Source organism: Pezoporus wallicus, unplaced genomic scaffold, assembly GCF_028554395.1.
Source record: "Pezoporus wallicus isolate ANWC-B61680 ecotype Strahan unplaced genomic scaffold, APGP_CSIRO_Pwel_v1 contig_5935, whole genome shotgun sequence".
Lineage (NCBI taxonomy): Eukaryota > Metazoa > Chordata > Aves > Psittaciformes > Psittacidae > Pezoporus > Pezoporus wallicus.
The window spans coordinates 1630436-1658287 of NW_026637215.1; the positions used below are offsets into that span (position 1 = coordinate 1630436).

Sequence of the window (27852 nt, forward strand, 5' to 3'; positions counted from 1 at the left end):
CTGCCGTGACTTAAAGGTATGGTAAGAGGAACACCAAGGGGTCCTTTCCACTCCGATTCTGTGAGTGATAAACTGTAGTGATAGGTAAAGAATTTCTTTTGAGAATATTAATGTATTTCCTTTCCACATGAAAGTCTGTGACAAAACTGGAAAAGTAATCTTGTTTCACATAGAAAGCTTATTCACATGTCAAACTAGCCCATAGAGAAGGATTCTGATTCTTTGCTCATCCAAAAACACCAACATTACTAGAAAACATGAGAAATCCTTCATTGTTTACCCTGCCTCAAGATAGTGATATTTTTATGTCAAGATTCTCTCATCAAAAACATTCCTACCCTCTACCAGATAGTTATGAAATAGATTGTTCTCTAAGGTCTTGTGCAGGGAAGGTGGGAGTGGGATCCAACTCACAAGCTATCATAAATTTCATCATCCCTCCTTCTGGAAACCAGTCATTTAAGTGGGTTGTTTCTCCTTTAATTAGAATGTAAAGGGCAGAATTGAGAAACTGTGGCACATTTATCACTCCATATGCCAGTGTTAGAGATACTCCAGCATTTTAAAAGAGAAATGTGTCAGAAGTGTTTAGATTAAGCTAAACAAATATTTTCATCCTGTTTTAAATCAAAACCGCTCTGATCATGAAAAGGTGTTTTTCTCTCTGTCACTTTTCATCAGCATTTACTACAACCACTGTGTTTTAAAGTCAGTTTAGCCTGGGGTTTTTTTTCGACCCATAAAAAGGCAGTTGTGTCTTAACAATACTCCTTTGATTCTATTTTATTGTTTTAATTAATGGCCTGCATGATTCACGACTTTTCTCATGCTTTTAGCAGTCTGTCCAGGCAGTCTTTTAAGCTGTCAATGTTTTCCAGCAACTGGTCTGTTATGGCAGGCTTCAAAACCATCTTCAAACCCTTCATCCTCTTCAAAACCACTTCTACAATTTCAAACCGATGTCTGTTTAGACATAGGTGATATCACTTTTTTTAGCATAGGAAGAGGAAATTTAATAGTCTCTGTTTACTGAACATCTCTGACTCATCCTGTTCAAGCTGTCTGTGCTCTCGCTGAGGTAGAGGCATTCTGGAGGGGAGGAGTGTGTGAAAAAGCAAGAGAAAGCAAATGTGATTGTGTCGTTAAGAGACTGTATTCCAAATTATACACAACAGGGAGCTGAATTAAGATCTTAAATCCCCAGTGTTATGCACTCTATTTTGCATGTTCAAGGAGCAAAACCATGTGCTGACATCCTAATTGGTACTTTAGAAAGCAAATATACAGAGGAGAAACAGCATCGCTTGGATAGGAAGCTGAATACTTGTTCTGCATCTTCTCACAGGCCTGTCTGCAAGCAGCGTATTTATGGTTTAAAATATGGCATACAGACATGCTAGCTAGTTATAGAACACTTTTGGTTTGCTTCAAATTTTGACTGAAATTCATCTCATTATATCTAGCAGGTAAAAATTTAAATGTGCACTTTATTCTATTGCTCTAAATAGCCTTAAATCCAAACACATCATTGCCTGTACACTACATTCCTCACAAGAGTCAGAACGTCAATATAGGAACGTGGCTAGAAGTGACTTGTAATACTTTCTTTCAGAAGTGTGGCTGGTCCCCCTCAAAAACACAACAGGAATTGGTCTTCCAAAACTTGACTGCTATAAGCAGTTCTGTAACACTCCCACAAACAGCTCAGCCCTGCACACAGCATTGGCTCAGCCTTCAGAGCAAACTTCTGAGTGTCAATCGCACAGCTTGTCAGATGGAAGGGAAAATAGCATTTCTACCCCATCTCACCCAGTTCATTGCTGTACACTGCCATTTAGCTTTCCTTTCAGTACGGTAGAAGATGGATGGATAGATGATTCAGATCACAGAACAGACAAATGCGGGTAAGGGCACCAGGAAGAAAATCTTTGATTGCAGACAAAGCATGAACTTGGTGAAGCCAGGTTAGTGGCCTAGGTTCCAAGTAACAGTATTCCTAACTTCAGAAACACTAAGTCATTAAGTAGGATTTCAGATTACAAATCCTTTTTTTTTTTTTCTTTTACTAACTTTGAGCCACAAAGAAATTAATGGCTAATGAATTAGCATTAGCACTGCAATTAAATCACCCTCTGATTTCTAACTGCTGTGGTAAGGATGTCTGGAGAAGGCCATACAGCCTTGTGAGTTACTGTACTGATCCAGTACTTCCAAAACACCCTCTGGGAATACTTTGGATTTTTTCACTCATATCTGGAGAAATGCTGTAACTTGGCACAACACTTTGCTTTCCCCATGCTACTCATGGGAATGGTGAGTAGCAGAGCCTGTATTTCTGACTCCAGTTCAGTCTTTTGCCTTGATATCTTAGGACTGTAGCTAAACTGTGATCTCTGCCTGCACTTGAGCTGGTGGAAGCTGTGAAACTGCAGTTTGTGTAGTGCCAAGCCCAAGATAGTCTCCAAAAGCAGGCCAACGATGGTCTTGTCTTCTGCAAGCCCAGAAGGAGTAGCACAACCCTGGGAGAAATGCCTTTTAAGATTTATGTGGTGAAGATGTGCCTTAAAAAGGCTTTATTTACATCTGGGCCAGCAGCAGTGTCCTGCAGTCATTCCAAGAGACATCCCCTCCATCCAGGGGAGAGCCAGCCTTTTAAAAAGTGTCCCGTCTGAAATGCATGTTTGTTTCTCTTTGTTCTAGGGGGGGTAAATTTCAGGGTTTGGGTAAGATCAAGGCAAAGCTGCTGCACTAATTCATTATAAAGTGGATCTATCTCTTTGCCATCTAAGATGCCCATACACTTTGCTAAAAGGTGTATACCAGAGTACATTAGCTCTGACTTGGCACGGTGGTAGACATTATCCCAGCTCCTGCTCAAGGTGGTAGCAGTGTAAAGGGAAATCCTTGATTGTCAGCTCCAGAAGGACGAAAAGACCAGTAGTAACTTGCCAAAAGAAAGAATTAGGCCCAACAGAACCACTTTCAAGCTTGTTTGGAAGCACTCTTTAACAGTTTTCTCAGCTCTCTTGCTGCTATTCGCTACCGCAACTCCCTGTGGGAATAGACTAATGAGCCTCCAGACAGGATGCCTAAATAATGCAAGTGTAAGAAGTTCCAGTGAAGTGACTAAGGGAATGCTGGCTTAGCTCTGCATCTCCCCTCTTTACAAGAACCATCCCTGATAACAATCACTGCCTTCAGAGTTGTAACAAAATCTCCATCTCTCATAACTACATTTTCTCTCTGAGAATCTGCAGTATTGCTCAAAAACTGGTTCATCTTATTAGTGCTAAGCAATAAGTAGGTACATAAGTGATCAGTGAATCTAGAAAGATCATTTTAATCTGCATGAGGTTTCTCGGCTGTATCATGTTAGTGAAAGGAAATCCTTCCAGGAGTAACATAATGAAATTGTCAATACTGATCCGTCATAAATCCTGCTGTACTGGCTGCACCAAGTTCCTGATTCTTGCCCCTTATGCACATATCCTCTTCTATCCAAAACATATTCAGTTGTAGGAAAATAAGTGCTGTAGGGCTGCTGGGAAAAACCCTTGATCTTCAGCTGCTGAATGACAAACAAAAGCTTTCCAAATATTTGTATAAGTACACAATTATATATTAATACATCTACTGTCAGAATGAAACAGCAGGTTTCTAAAGAGCTCTGCAAAGGAGACTGATTTTGAAATTATAGATCCAGCACCTTATTAGACCCATTTAGTTTTTCACAGAGCACCAGAAAGACCTGGAGTTATTTTCATCCTTCTCTTGGTGAGTCACTGCTTGTGACAGCGAGACATTGTGCAGACTTAGTGTCTTTATGAAGATTAAGTAGTCTTATGAAATGCAGTTAGAATGAATTTGTACTTGTCAATTTGTAATTACATTCAGAACAAACTTTACGTTAACAGCAAAATTAGAATGTAGAAAGAGAGAAATATAGTCCGCCAGGTGATATCTGTCCAGTTCATTTCCCTGTAGGAGTAGGCAGAGATTCAGAAGACAGCATTCCTTTCCAATTCCAGCAGCAATCGATTTATGCCCTGAAGTAAAAAATGGTATCATGCAGACAAGTGCTAGGGCTGTCTCCAAAAACACAGGGTTATCTGGCTCATGTGGCTGCTGAATCAGACACACCTCACTGGCTCTGTTGAAGAGAACTTCTGAATAATCCAGCAAGCCAGCAAGCGAGGTCTGAGCAGGAAGAGTTCTGTGAAGAGCAAAACAAACTCCTCTTTACTGTTTGTTAGATTAGAAGACTTGAGGTTTGGGTATAACCTACAGAATGCACTGCGCAGGCGAGGACAGACATGCAGTTTGCCCAGGCCTCCACCCTTAGATTTCTTACAAATCTTAGTCTAGATAATGAAGATTGATTTATTTTTGCTATCTGATAGTATTACTTATCATTCATCTTACCTGTTTTTCTTTGCAAGGCATAGCATAGACGTTTAGGGTCACTATGAGGTACCACTACTACTATTGCCACTTCCTCTGCTTTTTGACTTGCTTCTGTCCACCACTTGGGCAAAAACCCCACACCAATCTCTTTAGGCTTTCTTTTAAGGACAGTTTCCCATCAGAAAGCTCCAGTTTGGCTGTTCTGCAGTAAGCTGGATGTTTATACAGGACACACTGCTACAGGATTGCCAGTGCTTACAGCCATGCCTCTAGCACAGATTAGATGTACAGGCAAAAGACAGTACTTCCTCAGCTCTCTAAAATAGATGACTCAATCTAAAAGCAGCACTCAAAACACTGCTTTGTCTGATAGTGTACAGCATACAGAAATAAGGAGTGCTCATTACTATGCTCAGCACAATCTGTTTTAAGGTAAACTATTTAATTACCCAGCTCCCTTAGGAGTTCTGCACGACATATTAATAGTACAGTGAAATGCACATGCATGCAGTAAAATGCATTGACAATGTTCAGAGAAGGCTTTAATTAGACATGGTCAGGAATCTGCCAAAACAAATTTATATAGTGTGATGGCTGTGACAATGGACAACAGTGTGAAAACCACTGCTTCCAGTCCCTGTTCTATCATTCTCCCATATTCCAAGGTAGAGACCCAGCCAATGGCCTGGTCTGTCCAGCTTCTTAATACATTTCATCCTGTGCAAATATTCATGATTCAGAAAGATTTTCTGAGCATGAATTTCAGGTACTTAGATTCTTGGCAGTAGAAATACTTACACAGAGCTATACAGTTCCAAAAGCAACAGCTGTATGGAAACCTCTCCCAAAACTAGACAAGATATCAGCTGTAATGGCACTCATTCATTATAATGGGAGACCACTGTTTCTGGGGAGAGCACAGGTCTTAATATGGATACAATGAATAACCTGAAATATTTTCTTACTTTTCTCAAAAGTGTTTTTAAAAGTCTTAGCATTATCCCAAAGAAACCCGGAGATTTTTTCATCCAAAATTTGGTAAAATGAGTGTTTCTGTGACCAACTTTTAATAAACCCTGTTTGTACTTACGCACATGCAAGATTTTTGTTTGCTCATCCTCATATGTGGTAAGGAGAATATTGCAACTGCTAAAGGCTACAGACAGCATTAAATAAGAATGACAAATACTCCTGAACTTCTTATGTGATTGGTTTTGCTTAAATATGAATTATCTTCAATTGTAAAGCCTCAAAAAATCTTTGGATCTTACCCAAGTTTATTCCCACCCAGATATTCCAACCATGTTTGATGGGTCTGGAAAGAGTCGAGAGAGAGATTAGTCTCCTATTTCCTTGAGAAAAAGCTAAGGCAAACAGTCCTTCATTTTCTTCATTATCACGCAGCAGTTTGCAGTCTGTTCTGATGTTCCCCAAGGAAGCTGTAATATTTACCTAGAGCTTGTACCAAGTATGAAAAACACTATGATCTGTTGAATTGTTTACTAACAGAAACTTACACTGTGCTCATCATAATGAATATGAATGTACAACTGAAGTTGTACACACACTGAAGTGCCCCTATACTCTATTCCACCACCTTAAGATTCAAATTTACTAGGTACAGTCTTTATGGTCTTTCTCCTTGGATCTTATAAAGTGGCCAGAGTTCTGCTTGAATTTCTATAGCATTGTGTTTTGTTTCATTCTAGTTATAAGCATTTGAGTATCACCTGCATATCAAAATACTTACTGATCTGTGTAGTCTGCAATACAGGTTTACAAACCTGGATAGGAATGCACAAAACAAAATTCCTACTGAAAACAGGAGTGCAAGTTACTTGAAACATTTCAAGAGAACATTCTGTTTTCTATTGTGCTTTACAGTACTCTTGTCACAGATTACTTGGAAAAATAATGGAAGCGTTGCACAATGGAAAATACATTTGCTCTAGCATGCAAGACATGTTTAATGCTTTTACTGTCTGACACATCAAATGAGAGATATTAAATACGTGCCAAGCATCAGCAGAAAGAAAGCACAAGTGACAAACATAGGAGGATGGAAAAAGCACTGGGGTTTCAAGGATGTGGTTCTGCGTTTTCAGACACGATGCTACTTCGATGAATTTATTAAGCCAAGAACTCTATTCATGCTAACAAGTTCTTTAGGACATTTCCCTTTGCTTAATCCTGTATAAGGCAACTTGTCTTTGACCAAAGCTTTCGGTGCCATATCATGCAAACAGAGCACTGTTTACAGGCCGATTATCTTCACATCAAGAATTAGAGAATGCATTCTCTACTGAAAGAGTATTTTACTGCAACACCTTGTTTCAAGTTACAGGGAGGTAAACTTTTGTTCATTCCACTGCCCTTCCTATCAGGGGGCAAACAAAAGCCAAGTGTTACGGACATTGCCCAAGATTCCCATTTGGAAACAGAAGTGCAACTTCTTCTTCAAGGTCACATATTAAGGATAGTTTTACAAACCAAGTTCCAAGTTCCAGTAGTTATGCAGAACTAGGCACATCATCCTGCCGTATATGTCATAATTCCTAGCAAGTAACAATAGCTATGGGAAAACAGCCTTCTCCCCTCAAAACCATGCTCCTGCCTTATTTAAAACCCATTTACCCACTCGTAAAAGGAATAAATACTTTCAAGTGATGTGTGAGCATAATGACCAATAATATAGCAATCATGCCTCTGTTGATACAGTATTTAGTATTGTCTGAAGCTTATACACAGAAACTGAAGAGAAAGCAAACTTGTGATTTCTGATGTATGGAAGTATTTGTTTTATTTAGAGGAACTTAGATGCTAGTAACTGAAATTAATATTGCAGGCAAATTATTCATAGTAAATTTGAAGTTTCCCAACCCAGCTGATTTTCTAACATAACCCTGAGATGTGTCATGTCTGAAAGGTGCCTACAAGGATGCTGGAGAGGGACTCTTCATCAGGGGCTGTAGTGATAGAACAAGGGGTGATGGGTTCATACTGAAACAGGGGAAGTTCAGGTTAGATATAAGGAAGAAGTTCATTACTGTGAGAGTAGTGAGGCACTGGAACAGGTTGCCCAGAGAAATGGTGAATTCTCCCCCCCTGGCAGTGTTCAAGTAGCCAGGCTGAACAGAGCCCTTGGACAGGGGAACATGATCTAGTGACAGGCATCCTTGCCCATCATGGCAGGGGGGTTGGAACAGAATGATCTTAAGTTCTTTTCCAACCCAAACCATTCTGTGATTATATGATATGTATTTCTACTTATTAAAAAAAGAATTAGGCTTTACAGTTTGGCTTTGTGCTTAGGCTTGGGCTCCTTTCTGGAGATGTCTAGCGATAGAGATAAAGATGTCTATCTCTATATGCTGGATATGATATCAAGATGAATTACCAGAAAGCACTCTTCAAAGATTTTTTTAAAAAGAAATCAGCGTTACCTGTTAAAAACAAGATTAAAATACAAATAAAAGAATGAAAATTTCATTTTTGATAGAAAACCTCCCTTCATTTTCACATTCTAAGGGAAAAAAAGAGAAAGAAATCCAGAGTTTCTGGATTACCCAGCAAGGGACAGATTATTCCCCCCCCCCCCCCAAATTAAAATTTGGAAGTTGCACTGCAATTTTTAAATTGCATTTAAAAAATTTTAAAGTTAAAATAGGGAGCACTAATTTTATTCTTGAAGTACTAAATTAGCTTAAACAAATTCCATTATAATGCAGATGCTTGTCCAGGCAGGGAACACAAGGCATACAAGGTAAAGGAAGTCAAATGGAGACAGAAGAAGCTGCACTATAACAAATAGGATTTATACTTCGATTACCCAAAGTAGTCTACCTGCACCACTCATAAGTGATAAGGGGAGTCCAAATAAAGTCTGTTTTAGCATTAACTCATGTTATTCAGCTACTGCAGGCAGTCATAAGCTATGGTCCTTGTAAATGCTGTACACAAGCAAAGAATTTAACTCCTGGACCATAATGAAAGCAGTCATGAACACATCAAACTGAATAATTCTCCTGTATGACTCAAGACTATTAGAGGATTATGCAAAGGCTCAGGGGGCAGGGAGGAGAGGGGGGAAGGGATGAGAGATTTTTCCCAAGTTACTAATTTATAATTTGCCTTTAAAAGTCCTAAATGAAAAATTACCTATACATGTATTTGCAAACATCAGCAACTTTTAAGATGAAGACTGTTACAGACAGAAATGAAACCCTAAACCGATTTGGAATTCTCTTCTCCTAGGGAAAGCAAAATAAGCTCCTTGCTGTCCTGAAACAGGAAGACTTTGTTTTCCTCTCCCATCTGTACAGCTTTCCTAGCTCCCAAACACAGTCACAGGTATTGCTTGCCTGAGGGCTGTCTGATGCTTGTCTGCTGATGGATGCAGTGACATTCAGAGCTTGCCCTCTGCCAGGCCATAGGACTGACTCAGCCTAGCTTGCCTTTAGGCAACTCCAAGGGCCAATCTGGAAAGGAGATGTGGGATCACGGGGGAGGAAGGCATGAGAATGAGCAAGTCATAAAATATTCTTCCTTCAATAAGTAGAGCACTGTTAATCCAGTTCACGTCCATCATCAAATTATCTCTGGTTAGTACTGAATTTAGGATTTCCTCAACACATAAGAAGGAAAAGCAGATTATATATATTATACCATATGTAAGTAGCAAACTGGAGATTAACAAATGCTAAACCCATTGTCTTCTCTCAGGGTTTGAAAGGTTAACCATCCATTCTGTTTCTCATCCTGGACATGTTGTATTGCTAAAGTAGTTCATACAGCTTTCAACACAAACTATAATTTTGTCAGCTGTGAGTGGTGCTGCAGCATTTATATTAAACTTTAGAAATGGCACTGACACAAGCCCAGCATTTAGAGATGCCAGGTATCCACTTCTATTTGAAGCTCTGGCTTGCACTCTTTTTCACAGAGCCTTTCCAACTCTTTGCCTTTTGGCTTCATTAGGTTCACTCCACTATAGAACAACAAAGATGCACATGAGAGAGACTGAGATTTTCCTTGCATGTTTCGTTGAATGAAACTATCAGATGCACAGCTTTGTTCACCAGAAAAGCCTACTACTCATAAGCACTCCAAGTTCATCTTACAACAAGGAGTACTAAAAAAAACCCCAAACCAACCCACAACCAACCAACCAACCAAAGAGGCTTCTTTAAATTCTCTACAAAAAGCCTCTTGCCAACACCTCTCTATTTGAATATCTGGTTGATGCTGTAACCTCGTGAAGTCAGACACACTGCTTCTGTAACCTCAGCTGCTTGGCACACTCACCAGTGAGGGCAGGCAAGCTTTGGGATTCCAGAAACTTTTGCCAAGAAACAAGCAAGGGCACCTTAACAAAGGGCATTCTGATGCCAGACAGGAACTATGTCCTCTTACTGATTACGTGCAGTTGTCTCAGAATCCCTATTCTTCATATCCATCCATTCTTTTTTTTTTAAACTTACCTCTTGCTTTTAACTTGTTTGTTTTTAAGGATTCAGTATAGTCTATACAACATGGAAGCCCTTCCAGACTGCATATGTTGCTATAGGAACAGATTATTTCACTTACGCAGCTCTCAAGTGGTCAAATTGAGTAAATGAAGAAAACAACTGCAAAACTGAACTGATTACTCTTTTCAAGTTCATTTTGAGCATACCGAATTAAGAGCAATGAATCAGCAAGATGTGGCAACTGAAGGCAAAAATCAGATCTGAAGACAACTTCAATGGGCAGCTTCAATAGTATCTTTAAATAAGCTTGATATTGAAATCTGATTGCTACTCAGCGCATTATTTCTGAATTTATTTCTTACTAGAAAATAATCTTACAGGACAAGACCATATTTTGCACTTCTTGAAGAAAACATCACAGTAGTTCAGTGACATTAGGCAATACATACGCATGAGAAGATGTCAGTCAGGCTAGGTAAAGTGAAGTGAATGCATGTATGTCAGGCAGGCAGTGATGACTTGCAGTGGAGCAAAGCAGCACAAACCCCATGGTTGGCTCCTAGTGAACTCCAGGCCATGAAGCTGCCACCTCCACATGGGTTGCATATATCGATGAGGAATATGTTCTTAGTCAGTAAAGAAAAGTCTTAAGGAAGTTCCACAATATCCTTTTGAATAAAGGAAATGATGAGATTTAGAACAACATCAGATTCTGAATTTGAACAGTTTGCTGGGTTTTCTTTATGTTTTCAAGAACCAAAGGCAGAACTGTTTGTATAAAGCCAACCTGAGAGAATACACATTTCTCACAACTTTTTAGGGCTCAGGATATTTGATTGCCACCAATTTCCTGTTAAAATTAAGTGAGGAAAGGGAACTTCTTTAGGAGAACCATTTTAATTATTAAATCATGTGCTGTAAGAAGGGTTATATAGAATGACTACAGGGAAAAAGGCCAAAACCGGTGTTTCTGCTGAGTATTCTTTGGGTATTCATATCTATGATACTGTTCAAATGTAGTAAATACAGTACTGACACTGGGGGAAGATGGGGGGGTTTGCTGTCATTATCCCATAGCCAGAAAATTACAACAACCTAGAATTCCACAGAAAACTTCACTATCTACAAGCAAATAACTTGACATTTTCTGATGCTAGAGGTTATAGACATTATTTCAGGGATAAAATCCATAAAGTCAGGATTAAAACCTGTAACTGAAAGCCACCCAGAAATAAAATGGCTATGTTTTGGTAACGTAACACACAACCACCTTAACCACCCCCATATATTTCGAAAGAGTTTTTTATCAATGGCATCCAGAGAATCCTGTGGTAATTTTGGCTAAAAGAACTTTGGATCTGAGAACTTTTCCAGAGTGTGAGTGTTGTTCATATACTCACCAGCAGGTTCCCAGAAACCTCATGTAAAACAGCTTCCTATGAATGTTTGTTTACTAGCCTGATTCCTGATAGCCACCCTGAGTGAAGGCATGAGAAACCACAGGAATTGTCCACCTGCACTCCATACCTCACCCTTCCAGAAGGGTCCACAGCTGCTGGAAAGAAGAGTGTAATATTTACTTCAGAAAAAGAGAAGATGAAGAGCCAGTAACTGTTTTCATGCACAGAACTGCAGGTGACTGTTTCTTTTGCCTTTCCTATTGGCCAAGTGACCAGTGAGGATGGGGCCGACAGATGAGATGGTGATGCTTCATCGAAGTGAACTCCAGGCTCACCCCTAAGCACCCTGCATTGAGTTTCTGGGTTGCCTTGTGCAGTGCAGAAGGTCATCAAGGAAACTGGAGCAGCTCAAGATTCTGGCCAGAATCTACAGTGCAAGATGTGGGAGGTGAGGCTAGATTTATCAGAGCTTGTAGAAAATGGAAATATAAAATATGGAGAGTTATCTTCTTGAGAGGAAACTGAAGTTTGCAATAAACTAGAGAGATGAAAGGCAGGCAACGGTACACTGAAGGAAGAGGATGAGAAAGGGGCAGGGGGGAAACACCAAAGGAGGGTACTGAAATAAAACACTGGCAGCCTTATGTAATGAAAACTACCCCCAGAAAGATCTGTACATGAACAATTTTGGACATTTGATTGAAGTAAAGGTGAACATTCTTCCCTGAGTAAATTTTTGACAGGAATTGTGTTTGTCTGTCTGAATCCAAAATCAGCTTTTGCCACCTGCATGATACACAAGACTTGAATAAAAAGGGGATCTGACTGCATTTTCAATTCTAGTTCTGCTGCAGATGCTCAAGTTGTTCTGCAGCACTTTGACTATTTCATTTTCATGAATTCAGTATAAGACAAGTATTCTTTCTTGCACATTGTTTTATTATTCTTCATCCTAGAGCTGCATTAAGAACCTGACTCACTCAGTAAGCTGATTCTCACATTTTAGTCATTTTCTAGCTGGTTAGATTTTAACTGGGTATCCACAGGGTGTGTCACAAGCAGGAAAAAGTTTGTTTTGCCCAACCAGAGGCAGTGTAAATGCTTAAGCTCTCACACTCCTTGGCAGGTCTTCCTATTGCAGGCAGGATAAACTCTTGGCTACATGGAACTGATGGGATGGACCTGCTCAGATGAGACCAAAAGGAGCCGTGCTATAGGCCAGCAGAGATTTCCACAAGACATTAAGAGTCTTCTGCTGAAGACAACCTATACAAATATACTTTCCTCTATTGTGATACGGAGAAAACTCCAGGAACAAACTTGCCAACAAAGTTTTCTAGCTGACAAGCAGGTATTCTTTATTGCGGCGCCGGGAGACACGGGGGATAGCTCCTCCTAACGTGTGTCTCCCCATTGCCACACAAGCCGTCCTTTTATAGCCACTGGGCATACATACATATTCATGAGGCTACGAATGGATTACATCATTTTCCAGAGAGTTCCCCGCATGCGTACAGAATTGTGGGGGTGGTCTCTGAGGGTCGTTTACTTCCTCCAACGATCTTCATCACTTCTGGCAGCCTTTGAAGCACGCACAGTAGATGCTCATACCAGTTGAATTGGTTCATTAGCACCAGAGACATAACAATCCTCCTATCCTCCTACTTATCAAGTAGTTTAACTGCAGCCCATCCTGGACACCTGCGGTTCCCAGATACTCCTTATCCTGTGTCCTGTTCTTCTAGACAGTTTTTCTTTAACTATGTCACAACTATAATGATTTATCTTGTGAGAATTCTCAGTGTGTTCTCTAGCTGTACTCTATATTTTTCTCTATGTGTCATGCACCTCAGTAATTTTCCATTGCTACTGTTACAAAGCCATCAAACTTAACATTGCTTAAATCTAATTCTAAAGGTTTCTATATTCCATTTTGTGATTTTGTGCCCCCTTGTTTCAAATTCCCCCCTTTTTCTGTCCTTTTGCAAATTCTTTTGCAACATTTTATATATTACCATTACCATCAAAATTCTTTCTGAAATAATTTCCTATTTCTACTTGGTGATTAATTTCATTCCTTTTCCAATCACAGACCGTTTACAATACCAGAGGGAACATTGTATCATATCACAAGTAATCAATATTAAAATAATTAACATCAATATTCCTGCAACCAGTTGCCTCAACCAGGAGAGATTGGGTAACCATGAAGTTAACTTTTTCCATATTTCTTCAAACCCCCAGGAGGTGTCATCCATGGCCAGTTCATGAAATATCTTAGTTTGTTTCCAAATCTCCTCCAGAGCTGTTTCGATTCTGCCACTTTGGTCTATATAGGAACAACAGCTTTCACTGATTATGGAACAAACCCCTCCTTGTGATGCCCATAACATGTCTAGAGCCATTTGGTTTTGTAATACCACTTTAGACAGGCTGGTTAAAATTGGGTATTACAACACCTAAGGTGCATGCCCCCTTCCAGTTGGGGGGGGTAGAGTCTTATAAGCATTTTTTCCACATAACCAATACCATCCTTTCCCTTAGGAATGGGCCATCACTGAACTACGATACCATCTATATTAATGATTGCAATTTGAATGGTGACCTACATCTGTGGCATTTAAGCAAGGCTTCCTACCCTGGTTCCTGGTGTTCCCTTGTTTCAATTGGTCCTGTGAAAACGTTTCTTGGTATTTTGCAGTTCTGTTTTTTTCCCCCAGTTCTGCCTGTAAGTGAAAAAAATCATTCGTTTCATGATTCATTCTTGTCTGAGAATCTCTGCACATGTCACCATGTAAGAAAAGCACTTGGAGCCAAGCTGCGAAGTATCCTGTACTGCCAATGTGCTTTTAGTATTTGGTTACTTCAGCTACATACTATTTTTTAAACCCCAAAATGAAATCTTTGCAAATCACAGAGGGCTTTAAAATCCAGCCCTAAATAGTCATAAATATCAGTTATCAGTTAGGAGTAAGGAAAACAGTATTTTTCATTTTTTTATAGCTCCCAAAGTCAACAGGAACACTTGACATTGATTCCAGCTCTGGAATGATGGAGTCTCACTTAAAGAAGTGAGACTAAGCCAAGTTAATTGCCTTGAATTCTTTACAAACCTGGCTTAAAGTGGGTGAACTGCTCAGTCAATAGAACATTTTGGGAGGCTGTGCATTTTATTCTGAAAACATGAGTTTTAAGTGATGACATTTCAATTGTTTGGAAGACATCAGAAAAACAGATCTGACAATGAAGCCTCCTACATGGCTGGAGATCAGAAACAGAATGCACAAAGTAGCAGTACAAACTTCTTCTGTGCTTCTATCACTGATCTGCAGATATGTCCTTGAGAAATACATCCCAACATGGCTTATTATCAGATTAATTATTCAGACTGATAGTAAATGTAAAAAAGAACACATTTCATAGGAATGCTTTTTCTGTGAATATATATGCGAACATCAAGAACTAGTTATGATCTGGACAGCTCTTGCATAGCCAAGCCTGGTCACCTTCCGTGCAAAACGTATTCCAGTCACTGGACAAACAGTGGCAGTGCCAGTTCTCTTTAATGATCCAGTACACATATGTACAGGATTCTCCCTGTTCTACTTTTTAAGTTCAGGGTACCTGTAAAGATGAAAGATGTCTTTTATTCAGTTATCATAGGAATCATTCTGCTTAGTAATTAAGGCTGTCAAAAAGAGCTACCCTATAGACCTGTTGGCAGCATGCTGAAATAGAAACCTTAACGGAAGCAATTGCCCCTAAGCAGGCTGAAATAAGAGAAGTGTAGAGACAGGAATCTAGCCCTTACCAAATCTTTAAATCGGCTCTCCAAAATCCAAGAAGGATATCAGAATATCAAATCTGGGCATACATTGCCTATATAATCATACCTGAGGAAAACCAAGCAAGTTAACAGCAACTTCCCATGGGTCAAACTCAAAGTATCAAGGGTTTTGGTCCGTGTATGCATTGAATAATTATGCCATACAACATTAATGAACCTCCATACGGCTGAATTCTGTGGTAAAGAGTTAGCAGAGCTGCACATCCTTTCCCAAAGGCTACAGAAACAGCCTTAGTTTCCTGAAACACCCATATACATCTGAACTCTGGCATCAGAGTACAGAGTGACCCTTTCAAGAGCTGCCATCACATATGTTTTTAGCTTTACAGAAGCTGACCTACATCATTAGGAGATGAGACTGTTTCCAACAGGGAGTCAAATACATGCACTTGTTATTCTCACTACAAAGATGAGAGAAACAGCTAGTCCAGAAATCAGCTGAATTTTAACTGTGTTTTAAGACATCGCTAATTAGAACCTAAGAAAAGCACTAAAAATACCCAGACATGAGCCTGACATCTCCCTGACTCAACGTGGGAACCTTCTGCGCCAAGTTAGGAGCAGTGACTAACACAACCACTTTCAGCGCCTGCTTTTCCATGAACAATGCCATGTACAAGAACTATTTCTTCCCTAAAAAAGATGGATAACTAAGACCAGTAGATTTTCCCCTGCCCCCTCCTGAAAACAAAGGATTGCTGGGTCATTCAGGAATTCAATGGCCGGAGCAAACATACAAAACTTCATATATCCAGAAAGCAAGAGATTTAAGTTGCTGGGAAAACAACTTTTCTGAGCTATATTCCAGGTCCATCAACTGTAAGTGATTTTTTCTTCTTAAACAAAAGCTTTCTTGCATTTCTAGCCTTCTGGTCATAGTTTGTGGTTTAGCTCTGACAAAACACCAACTGAAAAAAGCAATAGCTTGAGAAATAAGAAGAAATACTGAAAATGCAGAAAGAATGGGACTTTTTGCTCTCTGCATCATACAACACTTGAATATTCACTGCTACTTCAGGTTAAACTGAAATATGATATTATCACTTAGGAGGTTTTACTGGACACAGGATCCATATGCCTGTATTATTCAATTAGTCTTCAGTTTTCTCTAGCTCTGCGACTACTTACACCCACAGACAATAGCTCAAAATCTCCATTTAGAGAAAATTCTGGAGCAATCAAAACACAAGCAAACCATCCCTTTTCATTTCTGACAAAGTGAGACTTGGCAGAATAGGCTATGGCCCTATTTTTCCAATTTTTCTTAACACACAAAAGGGAATCAAGACAATTTTCAGACACTCAAATATGTAGTTAGAACAAAGATAAATTAGAAAGAATTAATTACAAGTTACTGGGCAAAACTAAAGCAAAGCAAGGTACCAGCCCAGCAGGAAAAGGTGCCTAAATCTTGTGAAAAAAAAAATTGCTTCTAAATCTATTACTCGCTTAGGCTGACAAGAGTAGTTTTAGAAAAGAACTGAACAAGAATAGATAAAATAAAGGGTATGTAAGACAAAAATCCAGGTAATAGAGTGTATGCCTCTTAAAAGTTATCACTTTAATAACCCTGTATATAAGTAAACATCAGTTCTGTTACAGAAAAAGCATTTTATGTGCACTTGAACAGACCAAGGTGATGTGCACACTGATCCTTCAGTTTTCAAAGTTCTGATTCTCTCTCTTACTAATCCTAAACATCGTGACAGTAGAGCATCATGCAAATGGTGCTCAAACTCAAGTTACCAACTTCAAATGCCTCAGCTTTAAAGTTAAGAAAAAATTGCAAAACTACTTCAAGTGCCTTTAAAAATCTTTCATTTGGTTTTGCAATTAATTGCTTCTCCACAGTTTGCTTCTTTCCACTGGATTTCCCCTTTGGAACACAGGATTTTTGTGAAATAAACAAGTGTTTAAGAATTAGAAGTAAGGAAAACTTCCCCAACAGCAGACTGTTCATCTTTCTGTGCCTCCATCTCTACAGCAAAGCCACAGGGCAGCTTGCAAGGCCAGGGCACAATAAGCTCATCTGGATTTTTGCAGCAGTTTTGAACCTTTGAACAAAGAGAAATACCTTTTTAACAGGAATTAAAATTCAACTGCTTCTCTTTTCTATTTGTCCAATCATGAGTGCACCGAAGCCTGAACCAACTTGCAGAACACAGTGTCTTAAAGATTTCCTAACTACAAGAGAGACCAGAAGAAAAAGATTTCCTAACTGCAAGAGAGACCAGAAGAAAAATATTCACTACAGAAGAGATCTAGCTTATAATTGCTGCTCTGCGAAGTAGTTCAAACCCTCTGAGATTCCACTAAATAAGCAAAACAAAGCCTTATGGAATTAGATGCAGAATAAGAGAGTAAATATAACCCCTACTCAGGCTGAACTGCCTTTGTGGACTGCAGACCTTTCAGACAGATCTACCTAGGCACTTCAAGAAGCAGCATTTAAGGTGAAAGAAATGAAACATTAACCCTACAGAACTGAGTAGCTACATGAAAATGCCCTTTGAATATATTTCATTTCCACTACAGATAACAAAGGCCATGTGAAATGCACAAAAGTATGGTAATTTCTAAAATTACATACAAAACATCAAGAAATACATTCTCAGTTTTTGGCATTATTGCCATGGCATTATCAACCACAGTCAATATGAAAAGCCCCAATTATCACAGAATATTAATTCCACTGATTGCATCTCCTACTATAATCAGTTCCAAATACATCAGTTTAGGTAATGGAAGAAGAGCCAGGATCCAGTGATAACAATGGAACACAATTGAATATTTTCATAAACAAGGAACTAGAATGACAGTTTGCCCTTTCATCTATGGAATGAGATTGTTTATAACAACATTGAGCCTCCACTTGGACTAGAGCCTAGAAAGGATAAAGAACATAAACTAAGACTTTTTGAGGGGAAAAGAAACATCCTCCTGATTAATATCAACCATTTATGAAAATGAAGTAAGTTGTCTTAAAATGACATTTTGAGGACATGGTCATTAACTGTGTGTCAGTCATCTTCTAGGTCAACACTCCTCTTTACCCCATTTTGCAGTACTGTCACCTGGCTCTCCTCCCTCTCTTGCTTCAGGAAGTGAAGGGCCTTACCTTGCTCAGCCAGGTAAAGGGAAGCAGAAGTACAAACTACTCGTTTAGTTGCAAAAATGCAAACAGCATCGTAGGAGAAACTCTTTGTGCTTTCACACAGCCCACACAAGCATTAGCTTAAAATATCACTGTAATGTATTTTTCAGTGTCACTTGCTGTTTATTCTGCTTAATGATCCTTTTTTTCCCTGTGTGTGTGCACAGAATTTCAATACTGCTTTAGAAACAGATGATGATGGGAATATGCAGTTTAGTGGCTACAGTTATTAGGCTAATAAACAATGTCCTGTTTTGAATCTATAACTGCCATGCTTATGAACAGATATAAAGATATTAGTAATAATTTAGGCAGATAAACACACTTGAATTAAAGCTGTTGTACAATAACATTCCTCCAACATACAAATACAAGCAACCTGCAAGATCTCACTCACTTTCACAAACTACTTTGCAATGAAATGCTGTAGCTAACAAAAATCAAATGAAATACATCAAATGACATACACAGAAATGCTAAAGGACTTCTCCAGAATACATAGTGAGCACGCAGAGCCTCAAATCATCACACCCTTAGTTTAACACATTTCACATGGCTTACTACCATCTACAGATAGCACAGGAAAAAAACCCAGTCCTTAATAAATGATATGGTTAATCAGGCAATTACAATTATAAGTACTTGAAAAATGAAACTAAAATTAAGAGCAATACAGATCCATACTATTACAGTCATTGACACTGAAACCACCAAAATTATTTGTTTGTGATGTTATCTTCAGGTCGTATTTCATAATTTCCTTCACTACTTCCAATGAACCAAGCTGTTAGTGAGTCAGCGTCTGGTACTGCTGGAGGTTAATCCTAGAACGGTTTAGGTTGGAAGGGACCTTAAAGCTCATCCAGTTCCAATCCCCTGACACAGCAGGGACACCTTCCACTAGAGCAGCTTGCTTCAAGCCCTTGTGTCCAACCTGACCTTGAACACTGCCAGGGATGGGGCAGCCACAGCTTCTCTGGGCACCCTGTGCCAGCGCCTCAGCACCCTCACAGGGAAGAGCTTCTGCCTAAGAGCTCATCTCAGTCTCCCCTCTGGCAGGTTAAAGCCGTTCCCCTTGGCCTGTCCCTACAGGCCCTTGTCCAAAGCCCCTCTCCAGGTTTCTTGTAGCCCTTTTAGGCACTAGGAGCTGCTCCAAGGTCTCCCTGGCGCCTTCTCCAGCCAGAATCAGTTCACCTCTCTCAGCCTGTCTCCAGAGCAGAAGTGTTCTGGCCTTCAGAGCATTTTCCTAGCCTCCTCTGGACATGCTGCAACAGCTCTATGTCCTTCTTATGTTGGGGGCCACTGGGAATACAGCTAGAGTTCTGTTATTTTTTCCAGAGCCAGGGTTGTTAATAATTCAGGAGCACAGAGCTGAAATAGAATGCATTGCACTGGGGATAACCTTGACCCCTATTTTTTCCATCTTACAAAGACACAAGGGAGCACCCAAAGTTGTTGCCCCTTGATGTCTCCACAGATGGGGGGGGGGGGAAATGTGTGGCTTTGTTTTATCACTCCTTATACAGACAGAAAATAAGGTGCAACTCCCCTAAAAGCTTTCAGGTGGGATAGTAGTTTAAAGCATCCAGTAAGCATGACAGGGCTAACGATCACTTCTGCAAAACAGAGGCCCCCGCCTCCCACAGGATTCCACGGGCAGTACATGATACTTGGCTTCATCCAGAGGTCAGTTCTCCCTAGCTCAGAAGCTGCTGGAGACAAAATCACTGCCTGGCCTGGGGCGAAGCAGCCTGCAGTACACCACCTGCAGGAACACATCACGATTTTTGTCTCACAGTGTTTCACTGCATCCCACAGAAGGATTACTGTTGCCATGTAAAAATATGTTCTCTCGCACATTGCCAATCTGTCACAAAAATCCCTTCCTGACTAGAACAAGCAAGCAAATAGAACCAAGGTGAGAAGGAAAGCCACAAGTTTCAGTACTTAACCAACTTTTATGCTCATTTTTATTTCTATTAGCTTGACTGCTATTGTTGCCTAGCGAAAAGCCATGCACTGATTGATTGTAAGTGTTGCCTGGTAATAATCTCTCAGCAAGAAAAGGGAAAGCCTTTGTGTGGTGATGACTGAGCTGAATGCAGCAACAGGTCTGAAGGAGACACCTAGAAATATCCAGCTATTTCCCTGTTCTTGTTGGAAAATAATCTCTTGGATACAGATGCCATGTTTGTAAAGAAGCTTAGAGGGTGGAGAAGGGAGGCTAGCTCCACTAACACACTGCAACAAGTAACACACATTCCCTAAGCACTTCCAAGTGGTTTCACAGCTCAGTCTCTTCAAAACTAAGCAGTAAGGTTGGTGTGTGTCATGTCGTTGTGTCATGTGTCGTTGCCCTCCCCCTTGGTTTGCTTAAACATCAGTATTTTCGGTCAGAATCCAGAGGAAGCTTTCCAGGAGGTAGTTCGGGTCCGATACAGAAACAGAGGACATCTGGTGGTGTTTAGCTGCCAGTGTATACTAACAGCAAGGCAATTCGAGTGTGTGTGCAGCTGCACCAGCAATTCATATAAGCCACGCTTTAAATAAAACTAGTAATAAAAAGTTACATAGAACTTAAGGTAACTGCAGAAACAGAGTGAAATTTCTAATGACCAATATAAAAGAGCTTCTGATTCCAGCTGCTGCCACTACCATACAAAAATTACTCTATGAAGAGTTACACTGGTTACACATAAGGAGTAGCTTCTCTATGACCGTAAGAGGCTGCCACGTCCAACAGACACATGCTATGGTAAAGCAGGAGATACTCCTCACTACTGAAATACTAGGGGATGCAAAGTTGTCAGTTTTGATGGTGGAATCTCCATGGAAGCAAGAGCAGGGAAAGAACCACATGAGCTTACTCTCAGGAAGCAATACCACCACAAGTGAGGTGCGTATCATCACCCAAACCACAGCATTTTTGACACTGGGGGAAAGAGCCACTGGTCTACACACAGGTGCACAGGGGAACTGAGCCCAGTTCCAAACTGCCACATCAGCTCCTGGATTGACAGACCATAAGCATTCAGATTTCCATGTCGTTAGTGAAAATTGTCATTTTTAGCTGAAGATGGGGTGACTCTGAAGATCCAACACTGAGACTTTCTGTAACATGATGCTTAGCATACGCTTTGAGTGGCATAAACCACTTAGACTTCAGACACTGAACAAAGTCAACCTCTGTGAGACTCCTTCACTCTAAGAAGCTAGAGAACATAGTGGCAAAGTAGGAACAAGGCCCACACTTGCAGATAAGCTTTCTAGTTACATGGGGGCCGTTCAAAGTACGTGATTTATTGCTAGTGGCAAAACCAAATACAGGCTTAAGATCAGACTCCTGTCGTGCTCTCTCATGAGAAATATACTGCAATAAGTATTCAAACGTACTTGACTGAAAAAAGAAGAAATGAAAGCAGAAGACAGCCGTGTGACATACAGAATATTGTATCCCTCCTTACATAACTTTAATGCATGGAATCAATCACAGCCAAGACTCTAAGCATGAAAATCTCATTAAAAAAAAACCAAACAAATCCCAAGTACTTGTATCTTTTGAACCAACACTGGCAAAAGAAGAAGAAATCTCATAATCTCTTGCTTGTACCAGCGCAAGCATGTGTGGTAAAGCACACTGGTGACCTGCTTAAAACTAGACTACTTAGAAAGATTAGTTTTAAGCTACATCAGTTCCCCAATCTGTTCTGATATGCAGCCACAAAACCACCTACACTGATACAAGCAGCTAGAAGAAAACTGCTCCCTTCAACAGCAGTGCTGGCTGAAAGTGTAAATGAAACTTAAGACCTTCTGGTGTTTATAGATTTTCTTACTAAAGTTAGCAAAGCAAAAGTTAGACTGAAAAACAGATTAGAGACCAAGTTCAAAATCAGCATGAGACATAAGATAACTTTACAGGAACTTTCAGGTAAGCTCTTTAGAGCCTCTCAAACTTTTGTCCCAGATCACAAGCTATTTATTAGTCTCAAAACTAACTGCACTATTGGAAACAAACCCAATTGAAACATCAGTTATAGATACAAGAAAAAACCTTCTGATACCACCTAAAATACCTTAGAGCCAGCTAAGGAAATAAACCAATGAACACATTTCCAGACAAGTCAGAAGATCAGGGCTTTAAGTTACACCAGTAAAATCCACCTTGAAAACCTCAAAAAGAAGTTTTGAGCTGGTGAGTTAAAGATTGAGATGGGCAACTCCACAATACTGCAACAACATTGTTCCCTAGATTTTCTTTAATACACAAATATTCAAGCAAAAGTGCTCCAGATGTCATTCCCCCTCAAGAGCTTGCTTTGTTACCTTAAGTATCAGACAACAGTATAACTTCCTTCTGAAAAGATACCAGTCCATTCATTTTCAAGCCAGCTTTACTTATTAGAGTAAGTGCATCCTAGGTCAATACCACCCATTAAAATATACTTAACAACCTTTTCCTTTTGTTTTGATTTCATGAAATTAAGCTTACATTAAGAAGATAGAATAAAAGATACCTATTTTTCAGAGCTCAGGGTTTAAGACTCCCAAGCAAATAAACATTGTAAACTCAGTAACTTCTCAGAAGCGTGACATTCTTTTACTTAGCTCTGACCAACTTTCATTTAGTTAAGCTCCTGGATACAATTTAAAGGCATGCTAGGATGGGGTGTGTGTGGGGGGGGGGTGTGTGTGTGTGTGTCTTCCTTATTAACTAATAATTTATAACACTTTATCTCTATTAAACATATTTATACCTTCTCTTTACTCATGCTTTCCTCCAGATGATTCTAATGGTGTCATTGTTGTCCTGCTCTCTTCTGATCTCCAATAAAGCCAGTGATGAAGAATTACAGATCTCTTCTTTTCTTGAGTTTGCAGGTAGCTGTAAAGAAGGTAAATAGAGTTTGGAAAATAAACTTCATTAGTGAGTGAGTGTAGATATTTTGAAAGCTTTCCCACTAAGCTTTCTAAGTGGTGATAGAAAGAACTAGTCGAGCAATACCAGCTACCAGCAGCACCTTTCTTTGTCAGCTACCAAATCAGATTATTTGCTAACCACAACTTGTCTGCTGAGCATAGAACTTGTCATTTATAGCAGCCTGCAGCAAACACAGCCCCACGACTCTTCTAAATTTCAACAAATATACTAAAAAAAAATGGAACATGTAGTAAAATTGTTCACACTGGTGCTTAAGAAAGTGTTAAATAACTAGTTAAAAAAAAAAAAAAGCTATATAAAGCCAATACTAACATGGGTGAAGCGTTGTGCCACAACATTTTAGTCAGAACAAATATCAGCTATTCCCCCCCAAATGTTTCTTTGGCTGCTTCCATAAGTTGTGCTTTATAATTAGATCCTCCTCTCAAAAGTAAAGCAAAACCTTTTGCTAATCTAAGCAATACAATGGAATTTTGAATGTGAACTGAACAAATCTACTGCTCTTTATATTGTGTTCCATGAAGTATTTAAAACACAAATATTAAATATAATTAATATAAAGTAATATGTTAATATAATAGAATCCCAGACTTGTTTGGGTTGGAAAGGACCTTAAAGCTCACCCAGCTCCAACCCCTGCCATGGGCAGGGACACCTCCCACTACAGCAGCTGCTCCAAGCCCCTGTGTCCAACCTGGCCTTGATGCCAGGGATGGGGCAGCCACAGCTTCTCTGGGCACCCTGTGCCAGCGCCTCAGCACCCTCACAGAGAAGAGCTTCTGCCTAAGAGCTCATCTCAACCTCCCCTCTGGCAGGTTAAAGCCATTCCCTCTTGTCCTATCACTACATGCCCTTGTAAATATTCCTCTCCAGATTTCTTGCAGGCCCCCTTTAGGCGTTGGAAAGCTGCTATGAGATCTCCAGCATCTGTTCTCCAGCCTGAATGTAATTAATGATATACTATTAATACAATAATAATAATAGTAATAACCAGTGCAGAGACACTACTACACAACATACAATCTAGTGGAAAGCAAGTGTCTCCAAACTCCAGCCATAGTTGGACCTTTGGGAGCTTAGTATTCAGAACAGTTCAGTTACTTACAATGTATTTCTAATTAACACATGATTATTTTCTACAATTTATCTCTAATAGAACACATTCCTTTCAGTATACTACAGTTTTTCCTCTGCAAGTGAGTATTTTGGGGGGAGACTTCAGAAGGAAGGGTCTGGTTCTCTGGGGAATTTGGAGAAGAAAAGCTCGGAAGTGCAAGATGTGATGCAGTTGTATGATGGCACCCACCTCACACAGTTCTGTATTATTTGCCAGCAGTAACAAGGATTGTTCTCCTGCCTCAGATACTCCTTTCCAATATGGCCAGGCTCACACAGAAGCTAATTTATCATATGCTACTTTATCATCACAAAAACATTGGTATTGACGGAGACTTCACTATGCATATCTAACTGTGTTTTCTGCAACAGATCCTTTCCTATGTGGGTTTTAAGCAGACATTACGAGTCCAGTGATGTCTAAAGAGCTAACTGTGTTTGAAGTTTAGGTTGGCAATGCCTCAGACTGGATGTGGCCTGCCAGAGCAGCATACAGCATAAAGAACGCTATAAAACCAAGGAAGAGAAAATATGACCCTTAGAAAGACAGATGCAGAAAACCATAAAATCATGTGGAAACTAACAGTCTTGTGAGCCATTTTTACTCATTTATTCTCTCCTTTGTTTCAGATGTGTTTATTGGGTAGGACTTGTAAAGTAAAGAGAGGCAGCCTCAGCACGAGGAGAGTGTGAGACAACCGTGAGCACAAATGCGATGATTAAAGGCTGTGGGCTGTGTTCAGAGGATGGGCGATGTGTGAAGGAATACAAAGCTGGTGACAGCTCCTGAGGGAAGCCTCGGTGCAAAATATGAGGGGAAAAAAAACCCACCCCAACCCACAAAAAATAAAAAAAAAAAAAAAGAGGGAAAATGATCGAAGAATGGGCACAGAACTGCAGTGACCTAAAGAGAGTAAACTGGAATATGGATGGGGGAGGGAAGACTGGAAAAGTTAAACCCATTTGATGAATACCGAAGGAGGACATGGAGCTGTTGAAGCGAGTCCAGAGGAGGCCACGAGGATGATCAGGGCTGGAGCACCTCCTGTATGGAGACAGGCTGAGGAAGTTGGGGCTGTTCAGCCTGGAGAAGAGAAGCTGAGTGGAGACCTCATAGCAGCCTTCCGGTATCTGAAGGGGGCCTATAGGGATGCTGGGGAGGGACTCTTCATTAGGGCCTGTAGGGACAGGCCAAGGGGAACGGCTTTAACCTGCCAGAAGGGAGACTGAGATGAGCTCTTAGGCAGAAGCTCTTCCCTGTGAGGGTGCTGAGGCGCTGGCACAGGGTGCCCAGAGAAGCTGTGGCTGCCCCATCCCTGGCAGTGTTCAAGGGCAGGTTGGACACAGGGGCTTGGAGCAAGCTGCTCTAGTGGAAGGGGTCCCTGCCCGTGGCAGGGGTTGGAGCTGGAGGAGCTTTAAGGTCCCTTCCAGCACAAACCAGGCTGGGATTCTATGGTGCTATCAATATCACTTGGCTCAGCCTACCGGGCCCTCCTGGCTCGGGCAGGACAGCGCAGCCTCCGCAGGAACTCGACCTGAGGCGCACCGGAGCCCTCCCCCTGACTCCCCAAGGGGCCTGGCCGGCGGCACCGCGCCGCCCGCCGCTCGGGGAGGCCGCAGACACCGGCCTCGCTGCAGGAGGCTCCCGCGCCGGCCGGCAGGGGGCGCTGTGTGCCGGCGGCGCCACCACCCTCTGCCGGCTGCGGCCGCGCTTCCCCGCGGCGCCGCTGTCTCAGTGGGTAGGCGGGGAGCCGCGGGCCGGGCCGGGCCGGGCCGGGCCTTGCGCCGCGCTATGGCGCTGCCGGCGCTGTCGAGCTCGGGGGTGAAGTTCCGGCGGGTCCTGGCGCACTTCCCTCAGGAGCTCAGCCTGGCCTTCGCGTACGGGTCCGGGGTGTTCCGGCAGGCGGGGGACAAGGCCGGGCCCGGCGAGGTGAGCGCGGCGGCCTCCCCCGGGCCGGCCCGGCCCCGTGGCTCTCCCCAAGTCCCTGGCGTGTGGCGGGGGGGGGGGCCCACGCTTCCGTGAGCGGCGGCGCCATGCGTCACCGGGAGCCGGCTCTGGGCCTGAAGTGGCGGCGGGACCTCCGGGCCCCTGAGCGGGGGCGGTAGAGCCGGTCCGCGCTGGGGCGGAGCGTGGTTCAGGGCCCTCCAGCCCTGTGTGCGCCGGCGTTGGGCCGCCCCGCTGCGGGTTAGAGCGAGTTACGGCTTGGCTGGGCACCGCGTGCTGGTCACCAGCGGAACACGCTGCAAGGGGCGTGCTTGGCGCTGCCTCAGCGTTTGGGGTCGGGTTGCTTGGAGATAGTGATTTGATTTTATTATGTGACCTTTTAGAACTCGTTAATCAGCAGCATTGCTCGTTATAGCTGCCTCTTAAGCAACTCCCCGCAGACGTGGTTTCAAATGTGCCTGATTTTCCTTTCTGAAAAGAGGAAAATAGATGATAATAAGACTGTCAGAGCTCTAACAGCATCTCGTCCTCCCACGAAAGAATGTGTTGGGGTAAAGAAGCAAACAGACTGTCTTTTTAGTAGTATTAACTGATGAGCTGAGGTGCTGCCTGGCATCAGTAGACCACAGAGAGAGGCAGTACTAATGAATGTGAAGCAGTGTCGTTGTAAGTATTACTGTTGTGCAGGCGTATGTTGTAAACTTCCATCTGCTGTGTCTGTAGGAGTTTGTGTGGACTGACTCCTTCAGAAGAGCAGTGCACGTCTTGTACCTTACAAGCCTTTGGGGCTTGGATTGTTCTATCAACAAAGGAAATGAATGTACCTGAAGTGCGGTTTCTTGCTCAGATGCCTTTACCCACCCACACCTCCCTGTTCACAGCCTTGTGTATCAGCAAAAGTCCTGTTTGTTGGCAGCCTAAGCTGTTAGCTGAGCTGGGAACTGGGATGATGCAGATCCTCTCACCTGCTCCCTTCTTTTGAAGGGTTGAAGGTTGGTCCCTTGACCAGGAGAACAGGAATATTTAGTCCATCACTGCTAGGCTGGTTAGAAAACATGTAACTTCATCAGAACTTTAACCTGGATCTGACACTAACACATGTGGTTTGGATTTATTACAGTTTTACTCAGGTGAAAAATAATTGGCTGGAAGTTCGATACTGTGTATACCTTAGATCAATATGGTTAATACTGGTTGCTTCCTGACACAAAAACCCCAACACTTCTCTCCTTATCCACAGAACAACATGCTGGACTTTGTGTTTGCTGTTGATGATGCTGTGACGTGGCATATGATGAACTTAACAAAGAACAGGAGTCATTATTCCTTCCTAAAACTTTTGGGGCCAAAACAGATAAACAGTGTGCAGAATTACGGAGCAGGGATTTACTACAATACGTTAGTGCCATGCAATGGTAGGGTAAGTACAAGTAGTTTGAGTAAGTGAAGTCAAATTTTTCTGTGTGAAGTATTGAAATAATGAGCTTAAAGTAGATTTCTGTGCAGGAAGTGAATCTGGTGGATTGTAACTGATTCATAACTCGTATCTACAATATTTATGTCTCAAAACCTTCAC

At 41.3% G+C, this 27852-nt stretch overlaps 1 protein-coding gene and 1 long non-coding RNA gene across 10 annotated transcripts in view; one reads left to right on the plus strand and one right to left on the minus strand.

Annotated features, from left to right (window-relative positions):
* LOC130596504 (uncharacterized) overlaps window positions 1–25935 on the minus strand; it is a 36147-nt gene extending 10212 nt beyond the window's left edge. Inside the window, exons 1-3 of one of the 2 annotated variants that reach the window (XR_008971537.1) lie at window positions 25817–25935; window positions 23031–23158; window positions 17001–17173 (exon numbers count right to left, since the gene is read on the minus strand). This is a non-coding gene — a long non-coding RNA (uncharacterized LOC130596504). Of the gene's footprint in view, window positions 1–17000; window positions 17174–23030; window positions 23159–25816 lie in introns of those variants that run through there. The other variant, XR_008971536.1, reaches the window with a different exon arrangement.
* Window positions 25936–26101: 166 nt separating this feature from the next.
* TAMM41 (TAM41 mitochondrial translocator assembly and maintenance homolog) overlaps window positions 26102–27852 on the plus strand; it is a 32174-nt gene continuing 30423 nt past the window's right edge. For all 8 annotated transcript variants that reach the window (XM_057404228.1, XM_057404235.1, XM_057404230.1 and 5 more), the window contains exons 1-2: window positions 26102–26261; window positions 27517–27696. In XM_057404228.1, coding sequence (XP_057260211.1) covers window positions 26124–26261; window positions 27517–27696 — 318 coding nt within the window. In that variant the 5' untranslated portion in view covers window positions 26102–26123. The remainder of the gene's footprint in view (window positions 26262–27516; window positions 27697–27852) is intronic.